Raw genomic sequence first — 15,615 nt, 5'->3', positions numbered from 1 at the left:
AAATTCATATTGCCTAGGAATGATATTTTCTGTTATTTAATTTTAAATTCGAATCATTAGAAAGTTTAAATAGGAATAATACCATACAAAAAGGACATTTTTATAAGGGAAAATAGAAGAATAAGTTCAATTAAGTAAGAATTCTAAAACAAATTAAAAAGGATAGTGAGGAACAAAATAAAATTTATATGCATTGAGTTACAGTTTTTTTAAAATAGACAACAAAATGAAATAGCGGCGATAAAATATTTCATATTTTTGCTAAATCAATCTTTTTACCTATTGATAGAAAAAGTTGAGCATTAAGTTTATCGAAAGAAAAATTTTAAAAAATGAGATGGAAAAAAAAAGGAAATTAATATGCACTGAGTTATTGTTTTTCCAAAACAGACGACAACAACAAATATAACGATGATTGGGGGTGGGGGGCAAACTATTTTCATATTGTTGCTGAAAGCTGATTTTCCCTACTGATCTTCCAGAGAAATCTATCATTCCTGTCTTTTATTTCTACTGATATCAGAAAAAGTTGAGTAATCAGTTTATCTTTGCTTTATATTTAAAACTCATCGCTTTGACAACCAGCTAATTAGAGAGGATTAATATTTGCTGAAATTTTTAGTTAAATATTTTATGTAATTTGCCTCTTAATAGCTTTTACAACAAAATATCTTTATGCTTCAAAATTTGATAATCATATAATTCATACTATTGCAGAAACCTAAGGCTGTTCTGTTTATTGTACTAAAATCTCTCTAATTTGTTGTTTCAACACTCGTAAAATTTTATCTTCAAATTGAAGTTGAAGTAATTAACCGTTTCGCCGTTCTCTCCTATTCACGAAAATTTCTGCTTTTCCTCTGTTTTTTCGCCACATTAGAACAAACAAAAATAAAAACTTAAACAAGTAAACATTTACAAACCGTTTTTAAACTTTTAAAAAGTTTTAAAATGTAAAAGAATGCTTGAAGCGCGTTACGGTCGCCCTGCAGTAGTTTCACTTGAACGCGCTAGACGCGTTAAGGACGACGTAGAGGTTAAGCTTCGATTAAATCAAGCATTTTTTTTTTTTTTTTTTTTTTTTTGTTAAAGAAACATATTGCTAAAACCCAACATGTTTTTTTTTTTTTAAATATGAGTTCATAAAGCAAAATTGTTCACCATTGAAATCTTGCATACATTACCGAATAATTTAAGAGAGAATTATGAAAGAAATTTTAAAAAAATGTTTCTTATTAATCATAAATTAGTTTTACTTTCAAATGAATTTAAATGAAATAAATAATAATATTTTATATTGTTTGAGTCATAAATGTACTTCTGAAAAAATTATGAAGTCTGAATTTTATATAGACCTTTGGTCCTAAGGGATCATATTCAGTATAATATTCATAGTACTTGAACTTTAAATAACAATAACCAAAAAAGAAGAAAAAATACGTTTTTATTTTTTACGATAAATTATATATATTGAGTTTTGAAGTTTTGAATATCACTATTTTAGGACAATTATGCTAAACAGCCGTGGAGAAAACTCCTGCCGCTTATTGGCGTGTCTTCTTTGAAACAATCTATGGAATGGACTAAAATTGAACGCTTATATAGTATATATAATGATATTTAGATTTTTATTGTTCAAATCAGTTTTTGTCGGAAAAAGGGTTTTTTTCTTATCAGTGTCTGAAGAATATTTGATTAAATATGTTTTACCGAGTAAAATTCGTAATTCATCCAAAAAATGTATAGAATCAAACTACAAAAAAAGTATTCTTTATTTCATTTATATAATTTTTTTCCGATTTAAATGTATATGCCTAATACTAACTGCTTGGAAATTAGGAGTTGAGATTAGATTAGAATGGACACCTTGTATAAATATACATATAAATCGCGTTTGTCTTAAATACTACAGAATAGTTGAATTAATAATAGCTATTTTGGAAACTAACAGATACTAATCCTTCTAAAAAATTTCATGTTTATTTTACCTCTTACAGGTAGACCCTCGGGGGGGGGGGAACCTCGAAATGAGGATGAGATGCTTCCGGCATGGTGGTTGGATCTCGCCACCCTGGAGGGTACACTAATAGGTGGGGGATCTGGCTCCTCCCATCGATGACGGGACGTACTTCCTTCGGGGAGGGTTGTACCGTGGCCGGTGACGGCCCTTAGGACTCAACCACAGTTCCCGCCAATTGCTGTTGCGGCGGTCCGGTCATTCAGTTCTATGGTTTAAATCCGTGTGCCTTAGGGTGGGTCGGAGAGTTAGATGGTTGACTTACCTCTTACAGGTAAGTGTTGAAAATTACACTTGCCTAGGTTTAATTTGCAGTTAGAGTTAAATGAATCTTTCAATTTGAGGTTTGTTCAGGTGATGGTAACACGTTGAGTAAAGCTAATTTTTCCTAAGCACTTGTAACGTGCTCGTAAGATAAAATTTTATTTTAATTTTATGAGAAATATGCTTAATAGATTTTTTAAAAATTCATTAAAAATAGAAATTTAATTTGTATGTTAAAAAATGGTATCATTGAAAAGATAATTTTTTCAATTTTAAGATAATGTAAAACATATTTTTGAGCCACTATGTTTTCAGATGTTATAGCGGGAAAACGCCAACATTTTTAATAATCTGTAATTAATTAAAATTTTTAAAAAGTTGCTCCGACTAGCTAATTCATACACTTTTGAATATCTATGTGCCAAGTTTAATAGTTCTAGCTCAAATGGTCTAACCTGCAGAGCGTCAATCCACGCACACAAACACACATTCATTTTTGTTATAAGTAAAGACCTCATGAATGAAGCTATACAAATAATAATACAAACGAGTTAAAAACATTTTTGCATTTTGGAAGGCTTAAAGCAGAAATCACACCAAAAGTTCAATAATTTGGGGAAATTCCTAACATATCTTTTTCAAAAGACTAGTTTCCTTTCTAATGAATAGGAAACTTAACGAGTCTGTTTGAATTGCAGACATACTTGTAATTAGAATTAAAGTATCCGTGTAAAAGGAAGGGGGGGGGGACTTAGTCTATTTGGAACACGAAAAAAAAAAGTAAAAGAAAAACGCTTGACTGTATGTAATTCAAATCAAGAAGAAACATATCGTAGAAAAGGTTCCAAAAATGAATAATAAGGGAAAACAAGTGAGCAATAACAAGTGAATGGACATTAATTCCGCCATCGTTAAGTTACTTTTTTCAATTATAGTACTGATACATATTAATTATGAGTTGCAAAAGGTTTAGTAATTCAGTAATTACAGAGAAGTGTCATAAGTCTTCAGAGGTCAATACAATCAGAGAAATAAAATAATGCTTTTAGTTTAAAAGAAATTAATTTTTTTCTTTGCTTATTTCGGTGGGTTTATTTATTTATTTTTTTTTTTTTATGATTTAAATATGATAATTCCGCTTAGATGCAATTTAAGCATTAATTTAACTTCCGTTTATAAATGAAATACTTCTAAATTAATGAGATAGCTCCTGATCTCCAATTAATAAAAAATCCATTAAAAATGTATTTTTAAAAATATGGATAAACATATGCGTCTTTAGTACAATAACTTATATTGATTGAATACAAGATAATTCTTTTTTTTCACTTGCTACTTAAATTAATTAGGTTTTTGCTAAATTAATTATAAAAATACTACATATTACAATGATTTCGGCGAATGATATGTTGTAAGGAGGAAAGCTTCGGCAGATATCAAAGATAGACCATCCTGCTGAAAGTGGATGGAAATGGTGGAAGTGATTGAAATTTTCATTTCCGCACAATTTCTTCATAAATGAAAATGAAGAGATGAGTGAAACTCAACAAATAATACATTCTAAAGAACAACTTTGGTATTGAAAGTTTTTCGATGTCTGTCTGCCGCTATCACATATGTACATAGTTACTTTTAGGGGTGTTGAAAGCTCGTTAAATTTTTTTAAAAAACTTAATACTTAACTTTTCAACAATTAAAAATGAATCAAAATGTAAATATTTTTCTTCAAGAATTCCGCTTCAAATTATTGCACTGAAAGCCTTTTTATATAATTTTTAAAGTTCACAAATTTAATTTTTCAGGGATTTTGACTTCAACTTTTATCTAGTTTTAATATTTTTCAAATACATTAAAAAATTATTTCTGTATTTTATTTATTTTGTTTACATTCACGTACATTGTGAAGTTATTAAATGCCTTTTTTAATGTGTGTGTTATAGTTTTTTTCTAATGAATGGTTGTTTTTAAAAGTTATGTTAAAGGCAGACAAAGCTGTATCATGCTATGATGTTTCGTACAAGACTTTTGTTTAAGTTTTTTTTTAAACCTTTCTACCTTTTTTTCCCCTTGACAAACAGAACCTAGCTCTGCCTTTTAGTTTGCCGATAGGGTTTTTTTTAATACACAACCAGATAACTTTAAAAAAATCTATTTATAGCAATTAAAAATTTAAGTACGTAATTTGATTGAAAATATCAATAAATGCCACCTATTTTGTTTCCAACACAAAATCGACCACTTAGCAACTGTTGCTAAGCGATACTCATTGTATTTTTTGTTCTACTTTTATTTCTTTCTTGTGAAACGAAACGTTATCCGTTTATTTAATTTATTTTTATACAAATAATAAATAGCTTATTCTTACTGCAGACCTTCACACACAAAAAAAGTTACAAAATTTGAATTTCATTTCATTTTTCAATTTTTTTTCCTTATTATAATGCAATTTATATTGCATTCATTTCTTCATTTAATATTCTATTTATTATTTCTAAATCGAATTTTCATTTTTTTGTATTAATTTGTAAAACATTATGTCTTGTTAATGATTATTCAATATTTCATAGAAGGATTTTAATAAATTAGAATTGATCTATCTTTTGAATGCATAAATCAATAAACTTAATTAAAATGTCTAGAGTAATCAATATCTTATTAAAACGCTACAAAAAAACCATCGGCAAACAAGAATACCGTTCGATCATGTACTTTATTTTAACGATTTTTCCTATTAAAGATAACATTACGCAATCACGACCTCCGTAATACATGTATTACGAAGGTCGTGACGCAATACAGGGCGCATTTACACATCATTGCAGCAGAGGGATTCTCTGCGCATGCTCAATTGCTGTCATAACTGCAGACCGGAGAACCGAAGAACTTTTTTTATTTATAACCATATCTTAATAATGCTTTGAATTAAAAATGGAATTTAAAATGAAGTTAAAAGGATTTTTTATCAATAATTTTAAAATTAAACTTTCAAATGTTCAATTTATGATGAACAAATAGTTTATGTTGTAACTTTTGAAACATAAAATGGCAACAACTGTTTCGATTCATATCTTGTTTATCAAATTTTGAATGTGGTAGCGGTTTTCTGTATTTGATTGAAAGCCTCTCATTTACGAAAAATTCGCAGTTTTTCAAAATGGGCTCTTTTACAAGTAAACCAAAAGAAAGAATGGAAACTCCTGTAACAAGACCTTGCGCTTTGAAAAGGATAGAAGATCCTCGTTCGCCAACTGAAGAAATCAGTAGAACACCAATTGAAGTTGCCGATAAATTCGTGAATAGTGGCGAAGGAAACTATTCTTTGAGAATCAACACTTTAAAAGAACAAAATCAGTATAGTCAGTTAGACTCTAGTCCTCGTCTAAGAAAAGAATTTTTTGGAAAAGATTTCAAGAAACTGAAATCTTCATTCGCTTCTGCTTTAGAACGTGATAATGACACTTCTGCAGATTTGGATAATACCACACTTGTGGATAAAGAATTTTGTGAGAAAGAAAACAATAAACAGTAAAATTCAATATGCAGAGGATTATGTAAGTATATTATATTATTTAAATGCTCAATTAACGTTCCTTACGAGTTTATTTTGATTAGTGTATTATTGGAAATTTCTGTACTATTGATTGTTATAACATATATTGTGTTTTTTAAAAATAATATATCTAAATTCTTGCTGTTCATAAGTATTGTATTTCAGTGTGTAAAATATTTTATTAAAAATATATAATTAGTGCTTGAAATTGGATGATCTAGAAAATTAATTTTAATATCAAAATTAGGTATTTTAAAATGCCAGTTTTTCATTGCGAACTAAAATTTATTAAACAGATGAATTGAGTACCATATTCTCGCCAAGGTGAAAAAATTTATTAGTTATTTATTATTTTACATACCACAACAACATGGATAAAAGTTAAAAAAAAAATGAAATCTCATAATGTTATAAGGATTTTCCTTTTTGTTATATTAACTTTTATTAATGGGAAAGTTGCTAAAAATGTGTAAGTTATATGTTATGGAGAATTAAAATATTTGTAGAATTGTCATTTTTAATAGATTTTGTATGTGATTGCAGAATTATTAATGCTTAGTGGAATATATTTCCCCATGCTTCTTATTAATTACAAAAGTTTTGTTTTTCACTTTTAATTCATTTCCAATTAATTTCTCAATTTCATTAAATAATTTATTCTTCAAATAAGATAAATTATTAGAACTAAATTGCATTGAAAAATTGTTTATTAACTACTTGCCAGAGATCACTCGCCAAAACAAATCATCTAATATATTATTCTTATTTGAAGCAGATATTAATTGCCATAGTTAAAATGAGACTATATTCGCTAATATTATGCATCTTAAGAATATGGTTGCTGAAGTTTGCAGTGGCATGTAATTTAATTTCACAAATTCCATACTTGTATATTAATACATAATTTTTCTAATAGAATAAAATTAATGGCCTTAAATTCAAATTGTATTCAAATGTTTTAGTTGCTTTGATAGAACAGATTTATTTGAAATGCTCCATTATTTTTGATGTGCTTTTAACTTGAGTATTCTTAGGCATTTAGGTATTTCAAATCATCCTGTTGTCAATACAAGGGTTACAATGTAATCAGTTTATCATCTAATAACTTGTTTATAACAGTATTAATCTATCAAGCTCACATTGTGAAATATTATACTTTTTATTTGTATGACTGTGGAATTTAAGGATTAGATTTCTGTTTGTTGTTTGACATTATATTCTGATTTTCATATCCTATGAGCATATATATATATATATTCATAATATTTGATAATTTCTTTAATTATGAATCTTTAGTTTAAAACTTTAATATAAAATGCCCAGTCTTTTGTTTATACCTTTACCTTTCTCGTCATGTAGAATTAAAAAAAAATATTTAATAAAAATAAAGTACTTGCCACATTTTTTTTTTTAATTCTCAGCAAAATACATTATAAAAAAAATTGCAGCATAAAACATTATTTAAGGAGTGATAGGTTTTTGCCATTTTTAAGAAATTGTCACAGGGCAGAAGGAATGGCTTCTACTATAAACATTTTTGCAGAATATTTACTATATTTGCCAACGGATTTTTAAACTCTCCGCGCTTTTGCACATGCGTTAGGATGAGTTAAATTCGAAAAAATAGGGGTAAGAGGAAAGATAAAAGGAAGAGAGGTTTACATTTAACAATGAAGTAAATTTCAGAAATGTGCCTATCCTTCTGCGTCTCACCCCTTAATGAGATGGAATTGTTAAAAAGTTGTCATCTCGTGATACTGAAACAAAAAGTACTCATTTTGATGAATATTAACTAATTTTGCGAAGTTAATGAGAACTTGCTGCTTGATGGAGCTACTGTATATTTTGGTAAAATGTTGGATAAAATTCTGTATTTTAATCAGTTAATATTTTGTAAACTAAAATGAGTTCTAAGAAATAAAAGCTATTGATCAAAAATTTAACTGTTATTGAACATTATAAGCTCATTAATGTCTATATCTAGAACAGTTTTTATGATATAAATTCTGCACAAAAATGATGAAATTAATGAAAAACTTTTGAATTCTTATTTTATCAACTGAATTTTTATTAATTCTGTGGGTTGTATTTATTTTAAAGATAAAATATTTTGTTTACCTAACGCAAACCATCTTAGAGAAGCTGATGACTGATCATTAACTTTTCTTATTTTCAATTTATAACACAAATCTAATTAATTGAATCTACAAAACTCCATAATTTATTGGGTACTTGTTGGTTTTAACAGCTGCTAAAAAGCATAAAAAATAAATTTTGCCATTTTGATGATTTTAATCATCAAACTATATAGCATGTGATTTGGACCTTCAAAATTTTTTACAATAAATAATGAATTTGAGTATATTTTTAGAATTTGGCGAGATTTTTTCTTGGCACTTTTGGTTGCTGTTAAAATCGAATTGTACCATTTATAGTAATCAAAATAATTATATCCTTGTTTTGTCACTATTAAGATAGTACTTCTGCAAACTTTCATGCTTGTTAGAAAGAAGTAAATGTGTGAGTTAAGAGTGGAGGTGCCAGAGCTCTTCAAACTTCATTTTGAAACTTGTAGGGTTAGTTTACTTGCCTGATTTTTGTTGGAAGAGTCGTTAGCCAGAGAAGTGATTAGCACCTAGAAATATATTAGTAGCAGTTGAGTCTTTCAATGAACATAGACTTCTTTTGTTGAAAAGTATGGGATAAGTCGCTTGAAATATTTTTGATCAGAATTTCCTCTTAAGGTCGATTGGAAGAAAACAAAACCTGAAATATCTTTGCATTTCAAGCTGGTATTTGTATGTTATTCACAAGAATAAATAACTTAACTATAGCCTAATTTAATTTAAATGGACTGTATGAATGAAGATGCAAAGCTTACTCCTCTATATTATATTAATTTTTATTAAATATAATTTATTTATTCAAAATTCTGCATTGAAAACTACTTTAAGTTAAAAGTTGGTTTATTTCATAGATCATTTCAATATAATCTTATAATAAACCTGTTAAGGAAATGCTCATAATTTTCTGTACGTTCTCAGCATTGAATTTCTTCTGGATATAGAATCGTGTCTCATTTTACAGTTTGATGCAAATAATTATTAATTTATAAATTTTATCTGATGTTAATTCTTATTAAATATAATTTTTGTATTTAAAATTCTGAATCAAATACTACTTAAAGTCAAAGTTGAATAATTTCATACATCTTTTCAATATAATTAACTTTTTGTGGAGATGTTATATAATCAGCCCATTGTGGAGATGCTCATAACTTTCTGTATTCTATTATGCTTTGAGTTCTAAATGGCTATAGAAATTCATGTTTTATTTGTAAATTAATGCAAATAATTATATAGTTTATTAATTTAAACATATTTTTACTTGCTGAACCTAAGATAGTTTAAGTAGAAATGAGGCGAAATTCATAATCCATTATATATATTTGAAGTCAAAATTCAATTTCTTTTTTGGGGGTGGGGAGTTGTTTTCTTTGTAAGGAGAATAAAAGCTTTTGCATAAATAAATTTTTAAAAACTTTTATCCAGGTTCAAACATTTGAATGTAAAAGAACTTGTAAAATTCTTGTTATGATTCTTTTTTAAACAAAATCTTCTTTAATGAAATTATTGGGCATGGATTATTAATTAAGCAACATTTTATTAATTTTTTTCAAATAATACGATATACTAATGGTGATCTTTGGAATGTTGTGATAGAAGCGAAATTGCCAGTTTATATATTTAAAAATAATATTATGTGATTGTATCTTTTCTTTAATAATTTGCATTTTATGTTTACAGATTCTGCCACTTCATATGGGAGAGCACATTCAATTTTTGCTTCTTAAATCAGTGCCATACCAAATTGAACAAAGTAAATTATTGGAACTTACTTCAAACCCATGCATTTATTGAAAAAATTTACCTTTAATGTAATTTTATTATTTACTTTATATCAATAAGATCTCACATAGGCATATCTTAACATGCATAATTTTACCAACTTGTATTAAATCACTCTTTTTAGATAATTTTTTCTTCCATTTAAATTTCATATCTGTATACAGCACTTGCACAATTTTTTCTTCTTATTCCAGTTTGTGTGTATATAATGTATTGTGGGAGTAATATTTTTCCAGTGATGTATAAAAAAATTTCCGTTTTCATTATAACTACTGTAAAAAGTGTTCTTTTTTGATGAATATTTATCTATTGTACTTTTAACATGCTTGATTTTTTAAATAAATATATGTGATTTATTGTAATTTGTAAATGGCAATAAATTTAAATCTTGTAATTTGAACAGAGCAAGTGATTTGTTATAAAATTGACAACATCATTATAATTTAAAGACTTAAAATATTCTCAATAGATATTTTCTCAATACAAAAAAGTATAATATATACACTTTTTAAAATTAAAATGCTTAGCTGTTTTTTATGCTTTTAATAAATTAATTTTCTATTGAAAATTAATTTGAAAGTGAATAATAATTGAAAATGAAAAGTCCCAAGTTTTCCAAAGATATTTTCAATTTAAAAATATCGAAGACAAAACATTACTCACATTTTCATTTAAATGAATGATTGACCTAATGATTTACATAAATGAATAAAAGACCATATGATACAAAATGTCTTTATATCAGAATGGCTGTAAGAATTAAAATTCTTATTCCAAAATAAAGTTTTAAAATTAAATTGATGAATTAAATTTCTATCCAATATGCCAGCATTTGTATATAAAACAGTCAAGGTAATTCCAATCTGAATCTGCGTTCTCTAACCAGAAAAATAAAACTATCCAGTTTTCTTTCTTTCTGGACAGAATTAATTTCAGATTCTGGTAATCATTTTCATTATCTAAAACTTTTCCATTTGCCTCCATTATTATATTCAATTCTCAAATAAAATTTTTATCACTGCTGTCCATATCAATACCGTCTTTCTTTATATTTTTAGAATCCATGTACATTAAATTGGTAATTGTAAAAGAACTATGTCATTAGATGTTGTATTATCAATAAAACATTGTTAAGACAAGAATTTATGCTAATGCACTGCTGATTAAGTTTTTATAAATGATATAAATACTTGGTAAGGTGTTTATAATGTCAAAATACAATGACAATGCAATACTACTATTACAAATTTAATTTAATAATACTACTATTTAAAACTGCTAAATTTGAATGGGAAATTCTGTGCTAATACACATCCAAAACAGCAAAATGTTGTAAGCTATTTAGCAAACACATATCTTTAAAGGAATATAGGGGTAGTTGGGTTCTTTTACCATCTAAAATTTGCACATATTTTTTCTTCCTAGGAGAGCAAAGCAAAATTTGATGAATATTTTTCAATTTAATAAAACAAATGAAACTAGTTATTCACATATCACTATAATATATACATAGCCAACTTATCATAGTTGCTTCATCCAATTAAACTTGGATGCACTCCAAAAAGTCTTACTGAATGACATTTAAAGTAAAAATCATTATAGCTTGAAAACTGGAATATGTCAATATTTAAAGGCTGTATTATTATCAATGATAATTTAATGATAGATAATAAATTGCTACATTGAAAATCTTTAATAAATAAGAAAAAAATAAAACCCATACAAATTTGTCATTCAATATATGATTTATTTACAAGATTTATACATTTTATTATCTTGCACATGAATGCAAACACTACTTTATGTACAGTCATAAAACTATATTCATTTTAGCCTAGAAAGTATTAAACAGAGAATATTGCTAATATTAAGAATAACTACTAATATTTTTAATAAAAAATCCGAAAAGAAAATATTTTCTTAAAATTTCAGAAATTAGTAGCTTTAAAAATGATTTTTTTAACTTCATATAAAGAAACCAACATTATATTCTAAAATGAGCTCTAGCACTCAATTTTTTTGAAAAATAATTATGACTAAGAATAAACAAAAATAACAGCTGTCAAATAATAATAGCCTATGAATTTCGGACTGCTTTATGGAATGTTTTCACAGCTGTGTCAAATTGAAAGTTTTCCTTAGTTAATTAATAGAGTGTCAAAATATTATTACTTATGCTGTAGAGAAGTATTGCTGTGTCACATGATGTCCATTCAGTTGGAGGTTGCTAAGATTTAGCTATGGAAATTGATGTTCACTAATTAATGTCTTGAATGGAATATTATAATGGAATCGAAATTAATCCACCAAAACAATCAATTACATGCTTTTAATCCCATAATAGCTTTTCTTTATTTCACTTCTGCTTTAATTTCATAACATATATACTTTTTAATTAGCTGTGAACTGATTTAATTGAATTTGTTTTTCAGTTACATCAACAAGAAATATATATGTATACATTAATAAATGCATTCTGTTTTAATTATTTAACAGCCTAAAATGTCAATCTGGATGAACAAGTTGGTCGTCAAAGGTGGCTAGTTTATAATATTTTTGGAAAGCACTGCAGTTGCAAATATTATAAATATCAATTAAAAAAATACCGCTGTGAACATGACAAGAAATATCATTTAAAGATATGCTGTTTACTACAGAAATATGGACAGATTTTTCACAAAGAGCTTAAGAAGCTAAAAGTAAATTTTAGTGAGTTAAAAGGTAATTATATTTTTCCAACTGATGATTAAAGTTTCTCTTAAAAAAGATTCCGAATTTTTAATCCTAAATTTTAGACTAAATTTTACTGGTTTTTGTTAATGGTAGTTAAGTTGGACAATTTAATTTTATATAGGGCATGAAGAAAATGAGCAGAGAACATTTTCAATTATTTATATTGATAATGGATATACAGCAATATTTACTGAGCTTCAAATATGAATACTAAAATGAATAAATGTATTAAAAAATAATTTTTAATGTTCTAATACAATAAAATAACAGACAAAATTTTATAAATATATAAGAACTCCAACATTTTTTTCAAAGAAATACAAATTTTATTTTAAAACACATGGTAAAACAATCAATGTTCGCACACAGTTTCCTAAATATATTTACAAAAACATCTGTACACATTATTCTTTGTGGCACTTTAATATTCCAATCAAGAAGGGCCAATGTCAAATTTAAATAAAAAATTTTGATGTTTTTCATAAAATGTGCGTATTATAGATCGTAAATTCTTCTTCAGTTCGGGAATTTTCTCTTCCACTGAAATCTAATATCAATTTTAAAACAAAAGAACTTAACATTGGCCCTTATGAACAAAAAGAATGTTTATTCAACATGAAAACAAAAAGTCACTAAAAACGAAAGAAAAAATGATTTAATGTTCCAGGCGATGAATGATATAATCACACTGCTGTCGATGCTTTTATCACAGAACTGATTGGTAGAATACGCTTCCAAGTTTATCCACATGAATGCAAAAAGATTGGTGAATCTATATTTGCATTTGATTTTTTTTTACTGAGCAATCGACATTTAATCGTCATCAGCTGGACTAAGTGGCTAATGAATTTTTTAAACTGAAGCACACGGAAATGAATATAACCAGAAGTCTTTTGATCTTTTCCTGTAATTATTAGTTCAGTTCAATTTATTTTTCCAGAAATCGTTTGCACTTCCAAAAAATCAATCTAATTGACATAAATTCGTCTTGGCTTCGATCGATTTCCTTCGGATTTCTTTCCAGTGACTCAGCCTAGGCGCGCAGTGCACTATGGGATGGCCCAATCTCCACCGCCCCAGGAACAAGAATTCTCCCATTCCAGCTTTGGTGCCGCACTTGAGAGGCCTATGGAGAGTGACATATTTCACGTTGGCCCAGGATTTGTGAGGCGCGTCTATTTTAATGGAGGTTGCTCGAATCGTTAATTCAGATGTTTGAGTTGATTCGTTGTGATTCAGAGCTGCAACAGTGCCTTGAATAACTGCAAAAAAAAAAAAAGTAATTAGTACTGTAAAATTATGCGTCAATTAAATTTTAAGAATTTTGCTGAAATTATTTCAGAATCTTAATGCAACTGCATATAAATAAAGATAAGGGAAGTAAAGCTAGCTTAGATATCGTCTAATTATCGGATCGCTATTCAACATTACGAAGTCCCTTTCAAATTTGTCTTAGTGTTGCTCCAAAACGAAACGTTAATATAATTTTTAAAAACATTACACATCCAAAGAAGGATAATAGCCAAAACTAATATAAATAAACAAAAATTTCAAAAGCAATGATGCAGTAACAATATTTAAAAAAATATTTGTAATGAAATTCAGACCTTTAGACCAGAACATTATAGCGTGATAAGGCTTCAAGCTTGATTCGCTTATCTTTATTATTATTATTTTTTAAATTTACTCTCAATATTATCCACGATTATGCACGCAAAAAAATCATTTGATCTCATAAAGGGCTTGTACATAAATGCAGTAATTAAAGCAATGAAAATTATTCTTGTAAAATGTACGTAAAACTATTTTAGCAAATTAATGGAAATAAAAAAATATGATTGTGGTGGAAATAAGATCATTATGATCCGTGCAATGGAAGCAAGAGGACGTATGTTTTCGGGAACATTTCTTTAATGATCACATTTCACACAAAACAAACACAAATACGGAAGACAAGACATTAACGCTCACACCTCACAGAATAGCATCTCATCTCATTTTAATAACAATCGCAGAGCAGTATGGGATGCGTACCTAATTAGGTATCGCCATCTATTAACCAAAAGAGAAGATAGAGTAATGTAACTGCTACATGATGAAATAAAATTCTACGTTAATGAAAAACTTATTTTTGAATTTTTAACTGACGTACTTTTTTTTTTCATGCTTCTTTACTTATGAAAAAAATATTAACATTTTTATTAATTCCAAAGTAATTGAAATTCTAAATAAAATTTCGATTTTTTTTTTTTTTTTTTTTTTTTTTTTTTTTTTTTTTCAGCCAGCGTTTACTACCTTAGATTTTATCCCTACCCGTGCCAGTTTGGTAGCTCTAGCTGCAACGGTTTTCCCGTTGAGAATTTTGACCAACTTTTGCACTTCATGCTGCAGCTCATATATTGATTTTTCAAATATCATTATTCTTAGAACAGTATAAAGAAGTATGAGATAATGAAGCATACGTTAACAGATTTTTCAATTCACATTCAATTCAATTTTACAACACATTCTGCTTGCTTCTTCTATATTCTACATAATACGATAACCTTATTTTTATATAGGAAAAACTGTGAATTTTTTTAAAAAAAATTAATGTCTAACAAATTATATTAAAAAAAGTTATTAATATGTAAAATACGGGATATTTGATCCCAAGTAGGGCTGGGCGATGACGGAACTTCATAATCGCGATATATCGTCCAAAACATATCGATAATGTTCGATATATCGTGGTATCATTATTTATTTATAGCTATTAAAATTTATAAATAGCATCTCTTAACGTATTGACTGATCAAAACGACTCCAAATAAAAGGAAGTTACAATTTATATAATAAAAAGTTAGGAAATAATTTTGTTAAACCCCCTTTAATAAAGTGTTACAGTGCCAAAGCAATGTCTGCATGTTACAATTTATAACATTGTGCTTAAAACAAATTTTTTTATATACAGAATATGAGAGTATTTATAGAAATATTAACATAAATTCTGTATGAAGATGAAAAAGAATGAAGAGCTACAAAAATAAATTAACCGATAACCAAAAAGGAATCGAAACTGCAAATTAATTGTGAATATCGATTAATTGTATCGCGATTGATCGTGAACTATTATTCGTAATCATGATTTCGATAGATCGACA

General features: G+C 27.3%; 1 protein-coding gene across 1 annotated transcript in view; it reads right to left on the bottom strand.

Annotated features, from left to right (window-relative positions):
• Window positions 1-11,549: 11,549 nt before the first annotated feature.
• The window catches only part of LOC129969119 (meteorin-like protein), a 64,336-nt gene continuing 60,270 nt past the window's right edge, over window positions 11,550-15,615 (bottom strand). The window contains exon 4 of the mRNA XM_056083534.1: window positions 11,550-13,734. Coding sequence (XP_055939509.1) covers window positions 13,436-13,734 — 299 coding nt within the window. The 3' untranslated portion in view covers window positions 11,550-13,435. The remainder of the gene's footprint in view (window positions 13,735-15,615) is intronic.

This window comes from Argiope bruennichi, chromosome 5 (assembly GCF_947563725.1).
Source record: "Argiope bruennichi chromosome 5, qqArgBrue1.1, whole genome shotgun sequence".
In the NCBI taxonomy this organism is placed as follows: domain Eukaryota; kingdom Metazoa; phylum Arthropoda; class Arachnida; order Araneae; family Araneidae; genus Argiope; species Argiope bruennichi.
This window is presented reverse-complemented; position numbering and strand designations above follow the sequence as displayed.